The sequence below is a fragment of the Salvelinus fontinalis genome, chromosome 15 (genome assembly GCF_029448725.1).
Source record: "Salvelinus fontinalis isolate EN_2023a chromosome 15, ASM2944872v1, whole genome shotgun sequence".
NCBI lineage: Eukaryota > Metazoa > Chordata > Actinopteri > Salmoniformes > Salmonidae > Salvelinus > Salvelinus fontinalis.
In genome coordinates this window covers 42,159,645-42,186,378 of record NC_074679.1, presented here as the reverse complement: position 1 = coordinate 42,186,378, position 26,734 = coordinate 42,159,645, and the positions used below count along the sequence as shown (strand labels likewise).

General features: G+C 43.2%; 1 protein-coding gene across 1 annotated transcript in view; it reads right to left on the bottom strand.

The window, feature by feature from the left end:
• gpr137c (G protein-coupled receptor 137c) overlaps positions 1 to 26,734 on the bottom strand; it is a 58,112-nt gene that overhangs the window by 8,397 nt on the left and 22,981 nt on the right. Inside the window, exons 2-6 of the mRNA XM_055863874.1 lie at positions 13,017 to 13,066; positions 11,167 to 11,419; positions 10,644 to 10,793; positions 6,003 to 6,128; positions 1,128 to 1,252 (exon numbers count right to left, since the gene is read on the bottom strand). Of these exons, the coding sequence (XP_055719849.1) occupies positions 1,128 to 1,252; positions 6,003 to 6,128; positions 10,644 to 10,793; positions 11,167 to 11,419; positions 13,017 to 13,066 (704 nt within the window). The remainder of the gene's footprint in view (positions 1 to 1,127; positions 1,253 to 6,002; positions 6,129 to 10,643; positions 10,794 to 11,166; positions 11,420 to 13,016; positions 13,067 to 26,734) is intronic.

The following is a 26,734-nucleotide window of genomic DNA, read 5'->3' as shown; positions in this document are numbered from 1 at the left end:
ACTTACCTAAATGACAGAGTGAACATGCAACTTGTTTGCAATAAAGCAGAATTTATTTTATTTTTTTAATGGCAAAGAAATTACATTTATGTCCTGAATACAAAGCGTTATGTTTGGGACAAAATTCAACAAATCACAGAGTACCACTCTTCATTTTCAAGCATGGTGGTGGATGCATCATGTTATGGGTATGCTTGTCATCGGGAAGGACTAGGTATTTTGTTGTTGCTGATCAAATGAAATGGAATAGAGTTAAGTACAGGCAAAATCCTAGAGGAAACCCTGGTTCTGCTTTCCAACAGACACTGGGAGACAAATTCACCTTTCAGCAGGACAAGGCCAGATATACACTGGAGTTGCTTACCAAGATGACATTGAATGTTCCTAGTTACAGTTTTGAATTAATTTGGCTTGAAAATCTATTGCAAGACTTGAAAATGGCTGTCTAGCAATGATCAACAACCCATTTGACAGAGCTTGAAGAGTTTTTCAAAGAATAATGTGCAAATATTGTACAATCCAGGTGTGCAAAGCTCTTAGCTGTAATCACTGCCAAATATGATTCTAGCATGTATTGTACGAACAAATATGAAAATGTATGCACTCACTACTGTAACTCGCTCTGAATAAGAGTGTGTGCCAAAAATGTATTAAATGTATTGACTCAGGTGTGAATACTGTGTAAATTCTAAAAACATGTTTTGACTTTGTCATTAGGGGGTATTGTGCGTAGATGGCTGAGAAAAAAATTGATTTAATTAATTTTGAATTCAGGCTGTAACACAACAAAATGTGGAATAAGTCAAGGGGTAGGAATACTTTCTGAAGGCACTGTAGGTTGTTATAGATGACTGTGTACAGGGGAAATATGATGCTATAAGCAACTGTATAGCTGGAATGTAGGATGTTAGCATTGTGTACGCGGGATACAGGATGATATAGGTGACTGTGGGGGGTAAAAGATGTAACAGGCAAATTTTCACCAGCGATATTTAGGATGTTACAGGGAAATTTAGTTGAGCGATATAGGATGTTATAGGTGACTGTGTACAGGGGATACATGATGTTATAGGTGACGGAATTTACAATATAGGATGTTATAAGTGATAGAGTAGCCTGTAACCCACCTCGGTCGATCTGCTCTGGAGTTGTTGCTCTTGGACAGGTCATCATCGCTGTCGTACCTCCGGGGGTTATCAAAAAAATAGGCCTTGGAACTGAAGCTGTGACTGTTGATCATTCCTCCTGGTGCCTGGGGAAAAGGGACACACTCACAACTTAATAAGTAATATATGACAAGAAAAACATTCTTAAAGAATTTACATGAACTTATACCATAGTAATAAGACTGGAAATATTCTTGTAAGTACATAGTTTTTTAAGTACATAGTTTTCATGTGGCTCAGTTGGTAGAACATGGCGCTTGCAATGCCAGGGTTGTGGGTTTGATTCACACGGGGGACCAGTATGAAAAAGTAGCACTGCTAAATGACTAAATGGTCATTATTTGCGTTTCAAAGTCAGTGTGGTTGTACCTTGCAACTGTCTGATAAATTAATGTGTCACGCCCTGACCTTAGAGATCCTTTTTATTCTCTAATTTGGTTAGGTCAGGGTGTGACTAGGGTGGGTACTCTAGTCTTTGCATTTCTATGTTGGCCTGGTATGGTTCCCAATCAGAGGCAGCTGTCTATCGTTGTCTCTGATTGGGGATCATATTTAGGCAGCCTTTTCCACCTGTTGTTTGTGGGATCTTGTTTTTGTGTAGCTGCCTGTGAGCACTCCATTACTTCACGTTTCGTTTGTTTCTGTATTTGTTTTGGTGAGTTTCATTTATTAAAACATGTGGAACCCTAAGCACGCTGCGCCTTGGTCCATTTATTCCAACGATCGTGACAGAATGTCAATTTACAATGAACAAAAACATAAACGCAACAAATTTCAAAGATTGTACTGTGTAACAGTTCATATAAGGACATCAGTCAATTTAAATGAATTCATTAGGCTCTAATCTATGGATTTCACATGACTGGTCACAGATACCTTAAAAAAAAAGTTAGGGGCGTGGATCAGAAAACCAGTCAGTATCTGGTGTGACCACCATTTCACGCAGCCCTTCACATAGAGTTGATCAGGCTGTTGATTGTGGCCTGTGGAATGTTGTCCCATTCCTCTTCAATGGCTGTGTGAAGTTGCTGGATATTGGCAGCAATTGGAACATGCTGTTGTACACGTTGATCCAGAGCATCCTAAACATGCTCAATGGGTGACATGTCTGGTGAGTATGCAGGCCATGGAAGAACTGGGACATTTTCAGCATCCAGGAATTGCATACAGATCCTTGCGACATGGGACATATTTGTGCATTATCATACTGAAACATGAGGTGATGAATGGCATGACAATTGCCCTCAGGATCTCGTCACGGTAGCTCTGTGCATTGCCATGGGGCACTCTGACATCAGCAAACCGCTCGCCCACATGACACCATACGTCTGCCGTCTGTCCGGTACAGTTGAAACCGGGATTCATCCATTAAGAGCACACTTTTCCAGCGTGCCAGTGGCCATTGAAGGTGAGCATTTACCCAAAGAACGCCGAACTGCAGTCAGGTCAAGAACCTGGAGAGGATGACGAGCACGCAGATGAGCTTCCCTAGGATGTTTTCTGACAGTTTGTGCAGAAATTATTTGGTTGTGCAAACCCACAGTTTTATCAGCTGTTTGGGTGGCTGGTCTCAGACGATCCCGCAGGTGAAGAAGCTGAATGTGAAGGTCCTGGGCTGGTGTGATTAAATGTGGTCGGCGGTTGTGAGGCCTGTTGGACGGACTGCCAATTTCTCTAAAACGGCTTTGGCGGTGGCTTATTGCAGAGAAATTAACATTACATTCTCTGGCAACAGCTCTGGTGGACACTCCTGCAGTCAGCATGTCAATTGCACACTCACTCAAAACTTGAGACATCTATGGCATTGTGTTGTGTGACAAAACTGCACATTTTAGAGTGGCCTTTAATTGTTCTCAGCAAAAGGTGCACCTGTGTAATGATCATGATGTTTAAATCAGCTTCTCGATATTCCTCACTTGTCAGGTGGATGGTTTATTTTGGCAAATGAGATGCTCACTAACAGGGATGTAAAACAAATTTGTACATTTGAGAGTAATTTCTGGGATCTTTTATTTCAGCACATGAAACATGGGACCAACACTTTACATGTTGTGTTTATGTATTTGCTCAGCATAGATGAGAGAAACTGAGAACAAGATTAAAATAAAGGCCACATAGAACCTAATGCTGTGTTAAGCTACCCTGTATCGAGGTAGGCAAATATTTGATGAATGTGCATTCAAACACATATGATTAATGTGAGCTCCTTGTAGGGCTGGGCAATATATCCAATTAAATTTTTATTTTATTTATTTTTTTAATTTTTTAATTTTAAATTTTATCCCCTTTTCTCCCCAATTTTTCGTGGTATCCAATCGCTAGTAATTACTATCTTGTCTCATCGCTACAACTCCCGTACGGGCTCGGGAGAGACGAAGGTCGAAAGTCATGCGTCCTCCGAAGCACAACCCAACCAAGCCGCACTGCTTCTTTAACACAGTGCGCCTCCAACCCGGAAGCCAGCCGCACCAATGTGTCGGAGGAAACACCGTGCACCTGGCCCCCTTGGTTAGCACGCACTGCGCCCAGCCCGCCACAGGAGTCGCTGGAGCGCGATGAGACAAGGAAATCCCTACCGGCCAAACCCTCCCTTACCCGGACGACGCTAGCCCAATTGTGCGTCGCCCCACGGACCTCCCGGTCGCGGCTGGCTGCGACAGAGCCTGGGGGCGAACCCAGAGACTCTGGTGGCGCAGTTAGCACTGCAATGCAGTGCTCTAGACCACTGCGTCACCCGGGAGGCCATATCCAATTAATTTGAATGTATGTTTTTGCGCGATATTCCAAATGCCTGTCTCGCAGAATCAAGTTTTTAAAAATATTTTTCACTTTTATGAGCGTTTATGTCAGCTTGTTCACATTGTCTTTTTGGTCTCGTCTCATTCGCTCCTTCTGTACTGTGCACCTTCCCTTTTACACCAGACATCTGTATGTAATGATGAGATGCTCATATCTCTGCCCTAACAATGGGAGTCGTTGTCCCAAAGGCAGACCTTTGGGACAATTCAAAATAAGCGCATAGGGCTTATTTTTGACAGATTTTTGCGAGCGAAACCTCTCGCTTCGCATCTTTCTCCCAAGCCCCCCCCCCCCCCCAACAACAACAAAAATGAGAGATCACTTCTACCTCTCTGACAAAAGTTTTTTTTGTATAATTTATTTTCGTGGTATCCAATTGGTAGTTGCAGTCTTGCCCCATCGCTGCAACTCCCGTACGGACTCGGGAGAGGGACAGTTCGAGAGCCGTGTGTCCTCCAAAACACAACTCAGCCAAGTCGCACTGCTTCTTGACACACTGCTCGCTTTACCCGGAACCCAGCCGCACCAATGTGTCGGAGGAAACACTGTACACCTGGCGACCGTGTCAGCGTGCATTGCGCCCGGCCCGCCACAGGAGTCGCTAGTGCGCGATGGGACAAGAACATCCCTGCTGGCCAAACCCTCCCCTAACCCGGACGACGCTGGGCCAATTGTGCGCCGCCCCATGGGTCTCCCGGTCGCGGGCGGCTGCAACAGAGCCTGGACTCGAACCAGGATCTCCAGTGGCACAGCTAGCAGTGCCTTAGACCACTGCGCCACTCACTCACTATTTGCATTTGAGGTTTGGTCCAACAGAATCGGTCATATGGACACCGAAACGCATGGAGACATTATTTTACTGTAATAGAGGAGAAGGTAACCTTTCGAACCTCAAATTTCGAGCAGAGCAGACACACTAAGACAGATGTACAATGAAAATTCATTTTGGAAAATGAAGGCTCAGTTTGTCGCACGCGCATTACAGTACCACGTATCACTAGCGGCATTTTAGTCAGATAAAGATACACCGGCTGTTTAGTCTGTGTTTTCTAAATGCGCAACAAGCATAAAACAGTGATGTAAGGAATTGTCAACTTGTTCTCATTCTGAGAAATAAGGTAGCGACTTCAACATGTGAACACAGAGGACAGGCGCGCATGCTGTTCAAACAGTTGGAGACGGACAGAAGGTTGTGTTTATAAGAACTGTTTTGCCGTGTTACCTGAATTCAGAGCTTGTGTAACTAAACCTAGATCCAAGTTGGCTAAACTTGAAATATAAATATTAGCTGGCTACTCACCAGCATGTGGGCTTGTGCTTGGGAGATTGCTAATGAGACCGGTGTTCATTTTCTATTATGCCTGCTACATTATTAGTGAATGGGCATTATGCATGGTTCTGATTAAATGTGTAACATCAAGGGCATTTTTATAGACAGACCTGGAAGCCAGATCAGTGATTATTGCAACAACAACAAAAGCAGGTACAACTATATTGATCAAATAATGACATTATTATTGGGTCTTATGGTTATGGAAGGCATACTTTCTTTATTTTTTAAAAATGTAACTAGGCAAGTCAGTTAATAATACATTCTTATTTACAATGACGGCCTAGGAACAGTGGGTTAACTGTTCAGGGGCAGTACGACAGATTTTTACCTTGTCAGCTCATGGTTTCGGTCTAGCAACCTTTCGGTTACTGGCCCAATGCTGTGACCTAGGCTACCTGCCAACCCCGCATATATTCAGCCTAGGAATAATCTCACAAGCTCTGAATTCATTTGATTATTGCTGACTGTTTTAAATGAAGTGTATTTTACCTTCAATTGTACAACAAAGCTTATTTAGAGAAAACGTAAAACAAATCGAGATACAGTATATATCGTGAATCGCCCATAAGTTTGACATCTTTTTAGATATTAGTTTTAGGCCATATCGCCTAGCCGTAGCTCCTTGATTGACTGGTATACCATCAGGAAGTCAATTGTCTTAATCTGTACTGATTGGATAGTATACATGAAGTAAATGGTCTTACTAGGTTCTGATTGGGCCTCTGTACCCTGAAGAAGACCACGACCAGACTGGTGGGTAGCAGCTCCCAGAAAAAGAGGATGATCCCAAAGATGATGTAGGCCTCTCCACTGATCTTCTCTATGTCTGCCTGGAGGGAAAACACACACAGATCCAACAATTAGAGAAATGAAACACAGAAAAAATACACACATGGAGACACACACAAGCGCACATAATAGTTTGTAGGCCAAACAGTTCGGAAGCTACAGACGATCGGTGGATGCGGTGGATTGAGATGCATTCTAATGCAAAAAACATATCTCCAGCTGAAACTATACATATACAGTGCCAGTCAAAAGTTTTGGACACATCTACTCATTCAAGGGTTTTTCTTTTTTACATTGTATAATAATAGTGAAGACATCAAAACTATGAAATAACACATATGGAATCATTTAGTGAACAAAAAAGTGTTTAACAAATCAAAATATATTTTATATTTTGGATTCTTCAAAGTAGCCACCCTTTGCCTTGATGACAGCTTTGCACACGCTTGGTATTCTCTCAACCAGCTTCATGAGGTAGTCACCTGTAATGCATTTCAATTAACAGGTATGCCTTGTTAAAAGTTAATTTGTGGAATTTATTTCCTTCTTCATTTGTTTGAGCCAATCAGTTGTGTTGTGACAAGGTACAGTAGGGGTGGTATACAGAAGATAGCCCTATTTGGGATGATTAGGTCTGTTCAAACTTTTGACTGGTACTGTATATACAGTCGTGGCCCAAAGTTTTGAGAAAGACACAAATATTAATTTTCACAAAGTCTGCTGGCTCAGTTTGTATGATGGCAATTTGCATACACTCCAGAATGTTATGAAGAGTGATCAGATGAATTGCAATTAATTGCAAAGTCCCTCTTTGCCATGCAAATTAACTGAATCCCCCCCCAAAAATGTTCACTGCATTTCAGCCCTGCCATAAAAAGGACCAGCTGACATCATATCAGTGACTCTCTCGTTAACACAGGTGTGAGTGTTGATGAGGACAAGGCTGGAGATCACTCTGTCATGCTGATTGAGTTCGAATAACAGACTGGAATTTTCAAAAGGAGGGTGGTGCTTGGAATCATTGTTCTTCCTCTATCAAGCATGGTTACCTGCAAGGAAACACGTGTCGTCATCATTGCTTTGCACAAAAAAGGGCTTCACAGGCAAGGATATTGCTGCCAGTAAGATTGTACCTAAATCAACCATTTATCGGATCATCAAGAACTTCAAGGAGAGCGGTTCAATTGTTGTGAAGAAGGCTTTCAGGGCGCCCAAGAAAGTCCAGCAAGCGCCAGGACCGTCTCCTAAAGTTGATTCAGCTGCGGGATCGGGGCACCACCAGTACAGAGCTTGCTCAGGAATGGCAGCAGGCAGGTGTGAGTGCATCTGCACGGACAGTGAGGCGAAGACTTTTGGAGGATTGCCTGGTGACAAGAAGGGCAGCAAAGAAGCCACTACTCTCTAGGAAAAACATCAGGGACAGACTGATATACTGCAAAAGGTACAGGGATTGGACTGCTGAGGACTGGGGTAAAGTCATTTTCTCTGATGAATCCCCTTTCCGATTGTTTGGGGCATCCGGAAAAAAGCTTGTCCGGAGAAGACAAGGTGAGCTCTACCATCAGTCCTGTGTCCTGCCAACAGTAAAGCATCCTGAGACCATTCATGTGTGGGGTTGCTTCTCAGCCAAGGGAGTGGGCTCACTCACAATTTTGTCAAAGAACACAGCCATGAATAACGAACGGTACCAACACATCCTCCGAGAGCAACTTTTCCCAACCATCCAGGAACAGTTCGGTGACGAACAATGCCCTTTCCAGCATGATGGAGCACCTTGCCATAAGGCAAAAGTGATAACTAAGTGGCTTGGGGAACAAAACATCGATATTTTGGGTCCATGGTCAGGAAACTCCCCAGACCTTAATCCCATTGAGAACTTGTGGTCAAGCCTCAAGTGGCGGGTGAACAAACAAAACCCCACAAATTCTGACAAACTCCAAGCATTGGTTATGCAAGAATGGGCTGCCATCAGTCAGGATGTGGCCCAGAGGTTAACTGACAGCATGCCAGGGCGGATTGCAGAGGTCTTGAAAAAGAAGGGTCAACACTGCAAATATTGACTCTTTGCATCAACTTCATGTAATTGTCAATAAAAGCCTTTGACACTTATGAAATGCTTGTAATTATACTTCAGTATTCCATAGTAACATCTGACAAAAATATCTCAAGACACTGAAGCAGCAAACTTTGTGGAAATTAATATTTGTGTCATTTTCAAAACTTTTAGCCACGACTGTAGATTGATGAGGGGAAAAAATAATTGTATACATTTTAGAATAAGGCTGTAACGTAACAAAATGTGGAAAAAGTCAATGTGTCTGAATACTTTCTGAATGCTCTGTATATATATTGAACAAATATATAAACTCAACATATAAAGTGTTGGTCCCATGTTTCATGAGCTGAAATAAAATATCCCAGAAATGTTTCTCTCAAATTCTGTGCACAAATTTGTTTACATCACTTTTAGTGAGCATTTCTCCTTTGCCAAGATAATCCATCCACCTGACAGGTGTGGTATATCAAGAAATTGATTCAACAGCACGATCATTACACAGTGCACCTTGTGCTGGGGAAAATAAAATGTGCAGTTTTGCCACAAAACACAAAGCCACAGATGTCTCAAGTTTTGAGGGAGTGTGCAATTGGCATGCTGACTGCAGGAATGTCCACCACTGCTGTTGCCTGCGAATTTCTCTACCCTAAGCCATAATTACAGAATTTGGCAGTATGTCCAACGAGATCGTCTGAGACCAGCGATCCGGACAGCTGATGAAACTGACGAGTACTTCTGTCTGTATTAAAGCCCTTTTGTGGGGAAAAACTCATTCTGATTGGCTGGGCCTGGCTCCCCATGGCTGCACCCCTGCCCAGTCATGTGAAATCCATAGATTAGGGCCTAATTAATTGATTTCAATTGACTGATTTCCTTATATGAACTGTAACTCAGTAAAATCATTCAAATTGTTGCATGTTGCATTTATATTTTTGCACAGTATTGTTTGCGACAATTTGTTGGTTTGCCAAAAAAATCTTGGCCAACCAACAACCTATCAACCAAACAATCGACCATTCGACAAAATGGGGTCAGCCCTCAACTGAGACAGAAACATACTTTAAGATAATTTCTCAGATAATCCCAAATACAGACACAAACCGACGTGGATAGATTAGATAGATAAGATTGTAGACATAGAAACAGAAAAAAGACACGTGAGTGTGTGTGTCTGTGTCTGCGAGTGTATGTAATTGTGACACACCTACTCAACAAGACACATTTAAACCAATGAACCAAGACAGACAGACACCCAAACACACGCAGTGGCTTAAGACTGGCCTAGGGAACTAGGAAAACCTCCAGTACAGGGCCGTCTGTCTCAGGGTTTGAGACCAGATCTAGGTCACTAGCACCAGGCAGTCCTTTGCTGTGATCCCCCCCTCTCCTCGCCTGGCCTAGCTGGGTTATTTATAGACAAATGAAGACCTTTCCCCTACAGAGCCCTTATCCTCCCAACTCCCCTCAAATGGATTGTAGCTGCAGAAGCCACAGAGCGCTCAGCCACTCAGCAAACAGATCTGGATAGAATGGCTCTGTCATCAATGTCTTCTGGACGGATGGAACTCAAGCCAAGTGTCAACTTAGAAGGGAGACTATGGAGAATGGTCGTAAACATGAGATGTATGCACAGATACACACAGAGGGACTCATCCACACATACGGTACATATAGTGCTCGTCCTTAAAGATCTAACAACCGGATTTTGTGGATAGATGAGAAAGTATGAATTCAGTTATCAAAATGAAATTATAATTGAAAACATGTTATTTCTACGAGTACATGTGTGCTTTAGTGTTGTTTGCTTTGGCAACGGTTGTATAAGTGGGATAAACGCTTAAATATAGAGTCATATAAAAGAGCTTAGTGTTCACAGGCACAAACACATGCACGCACACAAACACAAACGCTCATCGGAGCGTACGTGCGCACAGACACACACACACACACAGAGTCATGTAAAAGCAGAACACACACAGACATATCCACATTGTACACACATTGACACTTAAATTGGGCATACACGTGTGCACTGTTGAGAGACAGAGAAAACCCCCAAAAATGTGTTTGAACTTTCATCTATGTAACTAACACAGAATGGATGTGACTGCCGATTAGTTGCAGACATAGCCTAATCATACAGACACACACACACACACACACCGACACACACACACACCGACACACACACACACCGACACACACACACACCGACACACACACACACACACACACACACACACACACACACACACACACACACACAGATCAGCCCTATAATAGATGATTAATTATGTCAGACACCCAGGGTGACTGTTTGGCTGGCAGAACAGCAAGCTTTGAATATCTAGGACAGCAGGGTTCACTGAAGGTGAACAGGCCGGACACACATTCACACACACGCCCCTAGTCCTCTCACAGTGACTTAACACTAACAATCTTCATGATCATCGTCAACATTTTACGCGTGTGTGTGTATTCCTAACCACGGCTATCCTACCTGGTCAGAGACGTTGTACCAGCTGTAGTTAAAGGCGCTGGGACGGTTCTCTGGAGAGAGAGCCACCACCACCAGGTTATAGCCGGCCCTGGACGTGTAGAGCAGGATGACTGCAGCACCTATGACAGTAGCTTGGCACACTGACGTACCCTACAGCGTAGGTAGGGAGAGGGTGAGAGAGAGATATTGTATTACATTTTTTGGGATTTTAGTCATTTAGCAGACACTTGTCCAGAGCGCCTTACAGGAGCAATTAGGGTAAAGTGCCTTGCTCAAGGGCACAAACAGATTTTTCACCTAGTCGGCTCAGGATTCGAAACAGCGACCTTTCAGTTACTAGCCCAATGCTCTTACCCACTAGGCTACCTGCCGTATGGTGCACCTCTAGAGCACTAAGGGATGATAAAGATGATTAATCAATGAATTGATTGATTAAGTAACTGATTGGTTAGTTGGTTAATTGGTTAAGTGACTTATTGGCTAATTGATTGATTTAATGCTTGATTGATGGACCGTCCAGTACCTTGGATTCGAGGTAGACGTTGGACGAGGACATCTTGGCAATCTTGAAAATGCACACAGCCAGCGAGATGGCGCAGAGTACGAAGAGGCTGTCGTTGACCAGCACCCGGGCCAGCACCACCTGCCGCACCTCTGCCTCGCCCGCCTCGCCCCCCATGCCACCCCCTATGCCCCCCTGCACCAGCATTGCGCATGTCAGGTTTACCACGAGGAAGAAAAGACTGGCAGAGATGAACGCCAGACGCATGGGAAACCTGCGGAAAAAAACACAATTATAGGTGGTACAAGAACTAGCTTACAATACACAACATTACAATAATTCTACACAACAATAAATTAATAAAGCTTAAAAACCCCAAAACCCCCTTTCATTCTACTGCATTGGCTCAGTCAATCTTCCCAGTTCCCCCTTTTGCCTTCTCCACCTGCTCTTCTCCTTTACCCCCCTCCCCCTTGCAGGATGTGTGTATGGGTTGTGTTTGTGAATGTGCGTGTGCGTGCATTTGTGCATGTGTGTGTGCCTACGTGTGTGGTGCTGGGGATTGTAGAGGACTGGGATGGAAAGGGGGGAGGAGGGTGTGGTGGATTTGGGGATTTTGAGCTTGCAGCTTTTCATTTCGCATCAGACATTAATCGGCTGGGTGATCAAAGTGTTTATTAGTCCAGAAATTCAGACACCACCTTCCCCAGTCCACATCAAACAGCCAAGGGTGGAGACAGCTGAGACGAAGCTCAGAGGCATTATTAGACCTCATCAAGGTTACTTCATCAGTCCATTCCACTGTATCTACAATAACACAGTCTAGGCATTCAGTTAAAGTCAATCATTGATACTGTACAGAGCTTGGCCAACTTGGTTTTGGGCTCCTGACTATCTGAACGAATTGCTACCATTTATTCCAATTACAAATCACTTTAAGGGAATAACATAACATGAAAATGACACTCTAGTACGTTCTTACTAGAATGGGATCATTCAAACCTTTGGTGGCAACATGGCTCTCGTGTCCTGTGTCCTGTGTGAATTTAAGTATGCTCTCTCTAATTCTCTTTCTCTCTCTCGGAGAACCTGAGCCCTAGGACCATGCCTCAGGACTACCTGGCATGATGACTCCTTGCTGTCCCCAGTCCACCTGGCCGTGCTGCTGCTCCAGTTTCAACTGTTCTGCCTGCGGCTATGGAACCCTGACCTGTTCACCGGACGTGCTACCTGTCCCAGACCTGCTGTTTTCAACTCTCTAGAGACAGCAGGAGCGGTAGAGATACTCTTAATGATCGGCTATGAAAAGCCAACTCACATTTACTCCTGAGGTGCTGACTTGCTGCATCCTCGACAACTACTGTGATTATTATTATTTGACCATGCTGGTCATTTATTAACATTTGAACATCTTGGCCATGTTCTGTTATAATCTCCACCCGGCACAGCCAGAGGACTGGCCACCCCTCATAGCCTGGTTCCTCTCTAGGTTTCTTCCTAGGTTTTGGCCTTTCTAGGGAGTTTTTCCTAGCCACCGTGCTTCTACACCTGCATTGCTTGCTGTTTGGGGTTTTAGGGTGGGTTTCTGTACAGCACTTTGAGATATCAGCTGATGTAAGAAGGGCTATATAAATAAATATGATTTTATTTGATATTGTGTGTCTTTTCAAACAGCCATAGCATTTCAACTCTCATGGCATCGTTTTAAGAAAACACTGTCCATTCCCATACACGAGCTTTCATTTGGGTTGTTGGCCATTTGATGCCCTACTGCCCAACATCCTCTCCCCTGCATTGTCCCTCGCCTCACCCCAATCAGTATAAACTCAGTTAGACGAACCCAGACACAGAGCAGCTAAAATTTCACTAACTTGTATTTGTTGAGCTCCGGAGAATATTTTGCTTTGGCTTTAAACATTACCTGGGGAGACAGAGAAGGGACACATTGTTATTAACAGTTTACTCATCATTAAACATTCACACATTGATATTGCTGAGGAGCACAGAAAAGCATGTGGTAGCAGCAGTGGCACTCAAAACAGATAGAAATAGACACCAACATGAATCACAAAGGTGGGTGCCGGGCTGGTGGGCTACGGAAGGGGGTAAAGCATTGAATACATGCAATCAGTATTAGGTCTTCAAAGTACTTTTCACACTACTGAGCTGAACAGAGCCGAGCCCAACCAAGCTGTACTGAGCTGCCCTGATTACACATCCACGGTCCGCCATAGTTGCTGACAATGTGAAAAGAAAAGATCCAAGCCAGTACAGTTTGGGACAGCACAATAGTGTGAAAAAGGTACAATTCTGGGGACAAAGGAGACCCCAACCGTTCTGCAGACACCGATGGGGTTACGGTCTGTAGTGACAGCTCCTTGGCATTCTGCCACAGAGGCTTGTTGAGAAATTATCAGTCAGCGTCTATAACTGAGGCTGTGCCCAGATAGGCCTAAAATCTTGGCTAAATTTGTGGGGCTGGCTGGAAGCCAGATGAAGAGAGGGGGAGCAGTGGGGGAGACAGACTCTTCTCCTCTTCCCTCTGCTCTTTACTCTCCTCCACCTCTGAACCGCTCTGTCCCTTCCCTTCTTTCTAATCTTCACTGAGGAAGCAGTCCCAGAGCAAAAAGAGTAGAGCACAGAGCCATCATGGGGCCTATAAACCCATTCCTCGATACAGCAGTTTACACAACATGAGGATAATGTTAACAAGGCAAGGAAACTGTCCTCTATTTCTATTTCATGTCGAATGTGATTGTCTCGGACTGTGCCATGGGACAAAATAGTGGCCTTTAATATTCTGAGGGTGACATTTTTATAGCTTTATCATTTTTGCACTTTGCACAATTATGTTGCATTATGGCAATGATGCCCTGAATCTCTAACAAAGATTCTAACAAAACATCATCAAAAAGGACACTGCCACAAAAAAGGCAGCCATCATGATGAAAGACATCCAGAAAACATTCTCTCGCAGATGCTTCTCCCATTTATCAATGGTCTTCAAAGCAGGCCATTTCACGCTGTTATTATCAGTATCACTGGTCACCCTAGCAGAGCTCTGTCTGGGGGATCTTTGATATCTGACTTAGTGGTGAAGTGCCTGTACAATGGGTTCCCAACACTTGTTCCCCTGGTAGAGCTATATCTCTGTGTGTGTGTGTGTGCGAGAGCAATATAGAGAGAATGAGAGAGAAAAATAATGTGTGAGCAAAGAAGAGAGAGAGTGCTTGTCATTGACACCATGGACAGTTGAGTGACACACCGTACTAGATATTTAACACATTTTGAGTGAATCAACGGCCACTGCGAATCAATAATTATAGCAAGCCACACACACAAACACACACACACCTTGAAAGCTTCAATATGCACACACTAAGTATAAAACAAACAGGTAACACTTTATCTGTACTCTTGTTGACAGCTTTGCAAGCACTCAGCTCTCTTCATTGTGTATACGTTTGTGTTTCTCTAGATACTCAAGGGCCCGGGATTCTCATTAGAATCTACAAACTGACTCCTGCACAAAAAAGTGCACAAAAATAGTTTGATGGCATTTATATTCTAACACTTATAGGGGTGTCCAGTGTCTACATTACTGTCCCGATTTGTTATGGGAATGGCCAGCACCACCAGAAACTGAACTCATCTTGCAAAGGAACCTCAAATACTCTTTTCACAATACTAAGCCGAGCCAAGCTGTACTTCGCTGGCTTGCACACATCCACCATAGTTACTGGAACCATGCTGGAAAGTATAATGTGAAGCAAAAACAGAGTCAGCACAATAGTGCGAACTCGGATCAGCACAATAGTGTGAAAATAGTCAAATAGGGGCACAAAACATCAGTATCCTCAACAGAATTCCCTAAAAATGGAAGCTAGGACCAGGGCTGAAGGAAGTTCCAAAATGTGGAAAGGGTAGAAGAGTGGGTACGTGCTGACCTAGTCCATTTAGGGAACAACTGTGAAATTCAGAGTCTGTGTCGAAATTCCCTGACACCTTTGGGAGAGAACGAGAGGGTTCGGATTCCATGACACTGAACTCTACACATCACCTGATGCTGACAGTTATTTATTGGAGAGGACGTGTTTGTGTGTGTCTGTGTGTGTGTGGGCCTAAAATGTTGTGTGCTCTAAAATACATACCTTGCAAATGACCAGGTTCAGAGTTCATGAGCATGCAGTGTGTGTTGTGTGTGTGTGTGCAATGTAATAATGTGTTGAAATACTACCCAGTTCAGAGAACGTGTACTAGTTTATGGGTCTGTATCTGAATGTTCCTGTACATGTCGGTGTAAAAGTGTGTGTGTGTGTGTGTGTCTATGTGTGCATCTGAATTTTCCTCTTCATGTTTGCGTCAGAGTGCTTGTGTCAGTCAGTGTCAGTGTGTTGAGGGGGTTTGGGAAAGGATTAACACCTGTGTAGTGGAGGTTTCCCAGTCTCTCCAGCCTGCCAGCCAGTCAACCAACCAGGCAGAAAGCCTGAAGCTAATCTGATTGCAGACGAAGGCTGGACTGGGCCAGATAGAGAGAGGGCTGAGGTGGAAGGCAGACAACAAAGCTGGGAAAGGAGGGTTAGTAATCAGGGCGTCATGCACCCTAAAAATCTGTGGGGGCACAAAGTACGTGAGGATGATTCGGCGGGGCTAGGCCCGTGTTCTTAAATTGAAAAAGTAAAATGTAAACACCCTTTCCCTGCACGCTAGAGCCATAATCATTATGCTTAATTCCATGTCAAAAATGTTGATTTTTCTGCATATCTAAGCATACCTCTTGAGCTGTTTGTATCCTCCTGACTGGTTTCCATGTCAAAAATGTTGATTTTTCTGCATATCTAAGCATACCTCTTGAGCTGTTTGTATCCTCCTGACTGGTGGTTCTTTTTTTAAAATGAAACTAAATATGCTGCTCTACAACTCTGCTAAAATCTGGGTGAAAGATTGAAAGGAATGTGAGTCTTATTCAGTACATTAAACAATGGCTTGCTTCTACCATGTCTACCAGCAGGCAGCAGGCATGCTAGCTAAGAAAGTTAGACAAGCTAGCCACTAACATCATTGATAACCTGAAATGGCTTATTGGTAGCTATTTATGAGGTTGGGAGATTGGGAACCTATGTGGGCAAGCTAAAGTCAACTTCATAAAATTGCTAGGTGGCTAGTGGTATTACAGAGAAACCAAAAAATGTATATCCTTTTTTTTTTTTTTTTTTAACAGGACAAATCTGAACAGGACACATTTTTTAAACATGCCCCATATGGCATGACACCTTTGTTAGTAATTCCTGCTTGTCCCCTATTCGACTAGCTACCCGGGAATCCACACTGAATTTTGTTCACCATTCCATTTCGAGAGTGAAACAATTGCGAAAATTAGCAACATTTTGTTTGTATTTCAGCCTGATGCTAAATCCTAAGACTCCTGGGCTAGGATTACTTGTCTACAACACTGACTATTGGTTTGTTAATGTCTGTCAGTCAATCTAAGTCACCTGATTCTTAGCATAAATGGTAGGCAATGTCCCCACTAAGCTGCGCGTGTGCGCAGAGGAAATATCAGCCCATGGAGAGAAGGATGAGATTGAACTTCACTTAACTTTCGAGTTTTCCATGTTAGTTAACAATATCAACATTTCCCTTAACCGTGGACATTGTGATCAAATCAATGCAATATTAGCCACTTTCAATGCAACATACCGAAACAAAAGGCTTAACGCATCGGAGTAGGATTCTATTGTGTATGACTGCCCGTAGATCGGTTCGGCATAAGCAATCAGAGCTGTAGTAAGCCTATATGCAAATTGCATTGCCATATATGGATATGTGCCCTTTACTTTGAACTGGACTGTGTTTACAGCTGTGGTCGTGAGTAGATGCATTGTTTTGAGATCAAAGCAACATTTGCATGTAGCCACTTGTGCACATTTTGTTCATATCCTTTGCTAGTTAAAGATGTATTAGCCCAGTTACAGATAATTTGCAGTCAGCAATAGGGGAGTGATTGCTTTCTACAAGAGAAAAAAAACGTTCATTTCTAGACATCTTTGAAAAGCGAGTCAGGATTCACATTGGCTGCTACTGTAGGCTGAATGATAGAATAGCTATTTCCATGTTAAAATGTTATGGGTTGCATTTTCTCCACTGTTTTTGATGGTAGGCCACTCTGGTAGGCCTACATTATGATCAAACAGCCACAGTATCCTACTTGGCAAATGTTAAAATTGTAACAAAGCGGGACCTGACATTTGCTCAATGCCAAAAAAGATTAGAGGGAATATTGGTGGTGTGTTTTTTTTTCTTGGGTGTCTCATCGGAAACTAAAACATCCTGTGAAGATCCATGAGAAAGCACCGCTAAGGTTCTACGATGGTAGTGAAAAACAGATTTTTTCTCTCAATGAGGCTAACTCAGATAAACAGAAGTTCAATAGAAAGCAGACAGCAGGGAGGTTAGAGAGATGTCAGGATTCAGGAAAGTGTTCTGACTCTAGAGCAGTGGTACCCAACCTTTTTTTTGAACCGTGGAACACCTTGATGGATCTATGAGTTTGATAGTTGCCATGGCGCCATAGTAGCAGCCTAGGCAGAGAGCTCCTGTAAATGTGTATTGTTTTTAAGTATTATTTTTACGTATTCTTTTATTCATTTATTTTGTTAGCTTATTTAGTATTGATTATAAATATAATCGATCCACAGTTTTAAGACTGGCTAGTCAGTTGGTGTGCTAAGATAACTGAGAGGCCAGCTAACTAGCTACTTAGCCATTGTCTTAATTTGAAAAACAGAAGAATTGGCTCGGAGATTGTAAAATCTTGTTGAAATTGTGCGGATCTCCAAAGTGGTTACTCCAAGACTTTTCCAGTAGTGCAGTGATCCTTTGGCGCCCTAGCAGCGCTTATCTGGGATCACCCAGTTGGGGGCTACATGATGTTGGAGGAATAGTTTACCACAGACCCTACATAGAGTCTGGGGATGGCAAGAAGGTGCCTTGATCACCGGCTCCAGACGTGTCTTCCTGACCTCCAACATGATTGGCACTACTTTTATTGATCTCACATACCACAGCTGGTTGGACTGGAGGATGGTACAGTGCTGGTGGAAAGCTATGGCTGGCAACAACACCTGACTCCGTACTTCAGGCCGCTGCCACAGATCAAGCAGTATCAGGACTTCAGGTGAATATAATTTTCATTGCATTGTATGAGGTTATTCTTCTTATCTAAACTTGGGAGGTGAATTGACGTTGTGCAAGGTTGTAATGTCTTATTTTTTATTTTTTTTAAATAGGCTCTCCAAAAATAGATTCCCTTGTTCATGCGTGGTTCGGACGGACCGGTCATCAGCACTATCTGAATTTTAATTCCTCATGATGCCATCTATTTTGTGAAGTGCACCTGTTCCTCCTGCAGCAAAGCACCCCCACATGATGCTGCCACCCCCATGCTTCACGGTTGGGATGATGTTCTTCGGTTTGCAAGCCTCCCCCTTTTTCCTCCAAACATAACAATGGTCATTATGGCCAGTTCAATTTTTGTTTCATCAGACCAGAGGACATTTCTCCAAAAAGTACGATCTTTGTCCCCATGTGCAAACCGTAGTCTGTCTTTTTTATGGCAGTTTTGGAGCAGTGGCTTCTTCCTTGCTGAGCTGCCTTTCAGGTTATGTCGATATAGGACTCGTTTGACTGTGGATATAGATACTTTGTACCTGTTGTTTCCTCCAGCATCTTCACAAGGTCCTTTGCTGTTGTTCTGGGATTGATTTGCACTTTTCGCACCAAAGTACGTTCTTCTCTAGGAGACAGAACGTGTCTCCTTCCTGAGCGGTATGACGGCTGCATGGTCCAATGGTGTTTATACTTGCGAACTATTGTTTGTACAGATGAACGTGGTACCTTCAGGCGTTTGGAAATTGCTCCAAGGATGAACCAGACTTGTGGAGGTCTACAATTTCTTTTCTGAAGTCTTGGCTGATTTCGTTTGATTTTCCCATGATGTCAAGCAAAGAGGCACTGAGTTTGAAGGTAGGCCTTGAAAAGTTTGAAGGTAGGCCCCAGGTACACCTCCAATTGACTCAAATTACATCATTTAGCCTATCAGAAGCTTCTAAAGCCATGACATCGTTTTCTGGAATTTTCCAAGCTGTTTAAAGGCACAGTCAACTTAGGGTATGTAAACTTCTGACCCAGTGGAATTGTGATACAGAATAAGTGAAATAATCTGTCTGTAAACAATTGTTTGCAAAATAACTTGTGTCATGCACAAAGTAGATGTCCTAACCGACTTGCCAAAACTATAGTTTGTTAACAAGACATTTGTGGAGTGGTTTAAAATGAGTTTTAATGACCTAAATGTATGTAAACTCTGACTTCAACTGTAACTACCTCGTCTATCCCTATTGTTATTGATATTGTTTGTGTACACACTGTATATTTTATTTATATTGACACTATCTGTTTCTGATATTGCTACTATGCAAGTAACCATTTGGCTGTACCGTTTACACCTTCTGTAGAGACCCATCCACTTAGCAAGACTTAGCAAAATATTGATATAGAAAATGTATATTTGTGGCCATAACATGATTTTGTGAGAAACCACAACAATATCATGTGACCGTATCAAATGTCCACCACATAAATATATGGTTCATTCATCTGTTCATATACTGTACATGTGCACTTCACTCAGGTTTCAACTCATGTTCCATGGCCTTAACTTATATATGGAATACTATGTGAAAAGTGTGTGTGTAACAGTATATAAAGTATGCTAATGTACTGATGTGAAGGCATTTTGGCAGTGGTGTAAAGTACTTATTATTCAAGTATTTTTTTGGGGGGGAATCTGTTCATTACTTTACTAATTATATTTATAGGTGAGTTTGTCATTTTTATATCAAGATTAGAATTTTTTTTGTGGCACACCTGTGAGTTCATCAAGGCACACCAGTTGGGAACCACTGCTCCAGAGAACCAGAGGACTACCCACTTCATTGGACCAAGGGTTGACTTGTTTACAGACTTCCCTGGAAGCTAGACTATGAGGACTGACAGTAAGAACAATGTATAGAAGATACTGTGTGTGTGTACCACGAAACAGTATCCCAAACAACAACCACTCTTCAGTAGAGAGCCCAGATATCTAGGTAGGTCGAGCTGTTGATATCACTCTGACCCACACAGACCTTCTCCTGTGACATGAAGTATTAACGTGGAGGAAATCAGACCCAAATAAACAGTGAAACTGCACTTGTGTTTAACGTCCCTGGAAATGACCAGATGGTGTGTGTGTACAATAACGTATAGGAAAAACAACCTGGTACAGAGGATGTATACCAGTTTATGTGTGTGTGTGCCTGTGTTTGTGTGTGCCATGCTCCCCCTGCCTCCAGCTATCCCCTGTGCAGTGCACTGAAAGCCCACTAACATCCAAACACCTCTATGGAAACAGAAGGAAGGACAGCTTTCCCTTGCATCTCAATATGATATGTAATCGACCCATGCGCATGGAAACACACACACACACCGTTTGTGCGTGTGCTGAGTCAGAATAAAGAGCAATGTATTTACCTGTTACCTACACTTGAGAGAAATAAGTAAGAAATAAGAAATAAATAAGCTGTGTGTGTGTGTGTGTGAGTAAACAAACACCCTATCTTGAGAGTGACAGACAGGAGTGTATTCGTGAGCACAACATGTAAACATGACTCCCATAAGTAGGTCAGTGAGAAACAACACTGAGTCAGAGGACCCAGGATTGGGCAAATGTGTTGTTTACTATAGTAGATCTGACTGTCAACAGTGAATATAAATGTACCTTAGGCAATGTCTCTGGAGGCTCCTCAGAGGAAGGGGAGGACCGTCATCCTAAGTGAAGTTCATATATATATTTTTTTATCATAAAAAAAAAGGTGAAACATTGAAAAAGCTATACTTCTTTATAAAACTATAATAAACATTTGCAGCCGGGAGACCTATGAGGCGGCACACAATTATTGGCCAAGCTTCATCCGGGTTAGGGGAGGGTTTGGCCGGCTGGGTTGTCCTTGTCCCATCACGCTCTAGTGACTCCTGTGGCGGGCTGGGCGCAAGGAACGCTGACACGGTCGCCAGGTGTACGGTATTTCCTCCGACACACTGGTGCGGCTGGCTTCTGAGTTAAGCGAGCATTGTGCCAAGGAGCAGTGCGGCTTGGCGGAGTCGTGCTTCGGAGGACGCACGGCTCTCCCAAGTCTGTTATGGGAGTTGCAGCGATGGGACAAGACTGTGTTCTACCAACAGCATATCACAAAATAAATATATATTTTTATAATAATAACAACAACTATAATAAATATATTCACGTCACCAAATAATTTATTAAAACACTGTTTTGCAATTAAGGTCTACAGTAGCCTCAACAGCACTCTGTAGGGTAGCGCCATGGTGTAGCCGGAGGACAGCTAGTTTCCGTCCTGGGTACATTGACTTCAATACAAAACCTAGGAAGCTCATGGTTCTCACCCCCTTCCATAGACTTACATATTAATTATGACAACTTCCTCCTACCTATCATAGCTCTTGCAGCATGAACTAACATTTTTTCCACCCAATCAAAGGATCAGAGAATGAATCTAGTACTGAAAGCATAAGCTACAGCTAGATAGCACTGCAGTACATACAATGTGGTGAGTAGTTGACTAAAACAGAGAGAAAGGCAATAGTTCATTTTTAATTAACAAACATTTCTTCAAAGATGAAGGACAAGAAAGAGAGGGAGCGCTCTAGTTGTATTTCTTAGTTATTTTTTCACTTTCACTTACTTAGCTAGTTTAGCCTACTCGAACACCAGGCTCAAACAGAGAGAGATGCTATGTTAGCTAGTTGGCTATGGCTATTCAACACTGGAACTCTTCCAAGTCAATGTAAGCTTTTGGTTTTACTATTTTATTGCCACCGGGGCCCACCGATGTAACTGCTAAAGTGCTTGCTGAGTGTACTGCATGATTGTAGTGGGTTTACTAATACGTTAGTTCTATCATCTATGATGACTATGACGTTAGATAATATGGTGACAACGATGTAGGCTGTGTGTAGCCGTTAGCGGTTATCATATGAAGGTTTGGCTTGGAAAGGTTTTTTCGCCTGGTCACAGACAGCTGATGTGTTGTGAACTGAAGTCCACAAGCAAAGGGAAAAGTTGAGAGAGGAGGCGAGAGCGTAGATGCGAGAACGAATTACAATGAGAAAATTGATCATGCTGTTTGTATTTGGCTGCTATGAAAGTGAACTGTGTTTGCGTGTAATCAGGGGTGTATTGATTCCATCGATTCTATTGAATTATTTTTTTTTAAATGGAAGCAAAAGGAACTAAACCGGGATAAACATACCTGAATTTAACCAATAGATACTCGTTTGCAACTGTTGGACTAATGATTACACCCTAGATCAGCTAAATGCAGGCAAGTGTGTGCAAGGCGGTAATGAATGTCACTGTCTCTCACCTTGATTACTAAAAAAGATCTTGACCTGTGCACCTACTTTGTAAACCTTCATTCATAGGCTAGGTTGTAGCAACCTCATGATGAGTAGAGACATTCGAGTATCATGTAGTAGCCTAAATATATCAATGTTACATTGAGATGGGTGAATGGAATATGAATGACAGTCATCCAATATGCTGTAATAGAAATAAGGCCATGCCGATGAAAACAATTATCGTCCTCTCTGATGTCCATACAGACGTTTTCACTATTAGGTGTCAGGCAATGCATGTGAGAAGACTCGCCACCAGCATACCAAAGTTTGGATCCCCCTCTCTCCTCATATCTCTTACTCGTAAGTTATTCCTAAGACTGAGGGCTCTATTTTCTGCTGAGGCTAAGGCGGCACAAGCGTCAAACGCACGTTAGTTTGCAATGTCGTCACGTAAAAAATGTCACACTTGCATTTTCCAGCCCTAATGCCAGGTTCGACAATTTTCCTGTCTAACATCACCTCGTTGCGCTGAGGTGGGAGGGGTGGCACTATTTGAGGTGTGTCCTTACAAACAGCTCAGACACAAGAGGTATGTGGCAGGGTCTACAGTCAATAACGGATTACAAAAAGAAAACCAGCCCCGTCGCGGACCAGGATGTCTTGCTCCCAGACAGACTAAATAACTTTTTTGCTCGCTTTGAGGATAATACAGTGCCACTGACACGGCCCGCTACCAAAACCTGCGGGCTCTCCTTCACTGCAGCCGAGGTGAGTAAAACATTTAAACGTGTTAACCCTCGCAAGGCTGCAGGCCCAGACGGCATTCCCAGCCGCGTCCTCAGAGCATGCGCAGACCAGCTGGCTGGTGTGTTTACGGACATATTCAATCAATTCTTATCCCAGTCTGCTGTTCCCACATGCTTTAAGAGGGCCACCATTGTTCCTGTTCCCAAGAAAGCTAAGGTAACTGAGCTAAACGACTACCGCCCCGTAGCACTCACTTCCGTCATCATGAAGTGCTTTGAGAGATTAGTCAAGGATCATATCACCTCCACCCTACCTGACACCCGAGACCCACTCCAATTTGCTTACCAACCCAATAGGTCCACAGACGACGCAATCGCAACCACACTGCCCTAACACATCTGGACAAGAGGAATACCTATGTGAGAATGCTGTGCATCGACTACAGCTTAGCATTTAACACCATAGTACCCTCCAAACTCGTCATCAAGCTCGAGACCCTGGGTCTCGACCCCGCCCTGTGCAACTGGGTACTGGACTTTCTGACGGGCCGCCCCCAGGTGGTGAGGGTAGGTAACATCTCCACCCCGCTGATCCTCAACACTGGGGCACCACAAAGGTGCGTTCTGAGCCCTCTCCTGTTCTCCCTGTTCACCCACGACTGCGTGGCCATGCACGCCTCCAACTCAATCATCAAGTTTGCGGATGACACTACAGTGGTAGGCTTGATTACCAACAACGACGAGACGGCCTACAGGGATGAGGTGAGGGCCCTCGGAGTGTGGTGTCAGGAAAATAACCTCACTCTCACACTCAACGTCAACAAAACAAAGGAGATGATTGTGGACTTCAGGAAACAGCAGAGGGAGCACCCCCCTAACCACATCGACGGGACAGTAGTGGAGAGGGTAGAAAGTTTTAAGTTCCTCGGTGTACACATCACGGACAAACTGAATTGGTCCACCCACACAGACAGCGTTGTGAAGAAGGCGCAGCAGCGCCTCTTCAACCTCAGGAGGCTGAAGAAATTCGGCTTGTCACCAAAAGCACTCACAAACTTCTACAGATGCACAACCGAGAGCATCCTGTCGGGCTGTATCACCGCCTGGTACGGAAACTGCTCCGCCTACAACCGTAAGGCTCACCATAGGGTAGTGAGGTCTGCACAACGCATCACCGAGGGCAAACTACCTGCCCTCCAGGACACCTACACCACCCGATGTCACAGGAAGGCCATAAAGATCATCAAGGACAACAACCACCTGAGCCACTGCCTGTTCACCCCGCTATCATCCAGAAGGCGAGGTCAGTACAGGTGCATCAAAGCAGGGACCGAGAGACTGAAAAACAGCTTCTATCTCAAGGCCATCAGACTGTTAAACAGCCACCACTAACATTTAGTGGCCGCTGCCAACATACTGACTCAACTCCAGCCACTTTAATAATGGGAATTTATGGAATTTATGTAAAAATGTATCACTAGCCACTTTAAACAATGCCACTTAATATAATGTTTACATACCCTACATTACTCATCTCATATGTATATGTATATACTGTACTCTATATCATCTACTGCATCTTGCCATCTTTATGTAATACATGTATCACTAGCCACTTTGAACTATGCCACTTTATGTTTATATACCCTACATTACTCATCTCATATGTATATACTGTACTCTATACCATCTACTGCATCTTGCCTATGCCGTTCTGTACCATCACTCATTCATATATCTTTATGTACATATTCTTTATCCCTTTACACTTGTGTGTATAAGGTAGTAGTTGTGGAATTGTTAGGTTAGATTACTCGTTGGTTACTACTGCATTGTCGGAACTAGAAGCACAAGCATTTCGCTACACTCGCATTAACATCTGCTAACTATGTATATGTGACAAATCAAATTTGATTTGATGATTTGATTTGAAAAGTGACCATTTTATGCTGCGCTAACGGGAAGTTAAGACCCACAAAAGCAGGTCTTAACTGAAACGCAGTTGATAATGTCATGGATTTTGAGAGTGGAAGTGCAGCCTATCCAGCCATGACGCACAGTACCCATGGAAGGAGAGATGTGCATTTTAATGCCGTGAATCTCATATTTAGAAATATTACAAAAACGCTTGGTTTCTCCGCATTTTGTTTAATTTGATAAAAAACCAAGCATAGCCTACCCTCACCTTAATCAAGGCTGGTTTAGCAGCATCGCATAGGTGCATCTTTCAATCCTGGCCAAACATCTGGTTTCAATAACAATGATTGATAGGCAGCTTAAACTTCTTCAATTCAACAATTATTGTGTTCAAATACACATCTATATTTCTGAACAGCCATCCACAACAACCACAATCCACAAGGCGCAAATAGCTAAATGAGAGAGCAGCAGTGTGATTCACGTCAATGCGCCATGCAGATATCAATAATAAGTGATATCCGTATTGCCGTAGACTATACCACTCCTCTCATCCTTACCTCCAAGCGTTTATTCAAGTTGGAAAATCTTTGGATGCCGATAGCAATCGCACCATTGGAAGACATAGCTTGGACTGTAGCCTTCCAAAAGCCTTTTCCTGCTCTTTTCCCGCGATTGATCAAACACATTTGGTGTGTCATCATAGTGGCTTGTGGTCCGACACACTCAGGTGGAACAAACTTAAACTTGTGCCTTTTTCAATGCTGATTTGAATGTCATTTAGAAAACAGAGAAGTGTCAATGATGTAATCTGTTACTCCCCCAACCCTGTTCATAGGCTACCCTTACCCTTGGCCTCGGCTACTATAACGAAGGCTGGTTCAACAGCAATGCGTCATGCCTTTAAAAAAGAAATCTTGGCCTTGAAAAGTAGCCTAACCATAAAAGGTGTTTAAATGGTCTATATGTTAGAGTGCCTTGAATTGAAAATATACTGCACATCCTAAAACATACACACATATGCCTACCTGCATACGTCATTTCGCTTGTTCAAGTATCCATCCCCATTTTAAAAGAGAGAGACTCATGCGGTTACCAAAGACACGCACCTCCAAACGTATTTAAATTATTCAGTCCTATATTGCAGTATCAAAAGTAGGCCTAGGCTATATATTGCTTATAAAATGTGTATCACACGTACAATACAATTTACGGAAGCCAAGTATTTCCTATTTTAGGAGAAGTGCGATGCATAAAGACATGTTGGCTAGGCTCATTGAAACCAATTACAACAATGTCTACTGCCAACACTCCAAACATAGGCTATTGAACAAACACTGGATGATATTATTTTACTGTGGCCTATGCTATTTAATAAACTGTAGTATCAATCCACAATGGACAAGGAGGAGAATATTCAGTCCCCCAGCCGAATTGGAGTTGATGACAACCCAAAGACCTTCAAT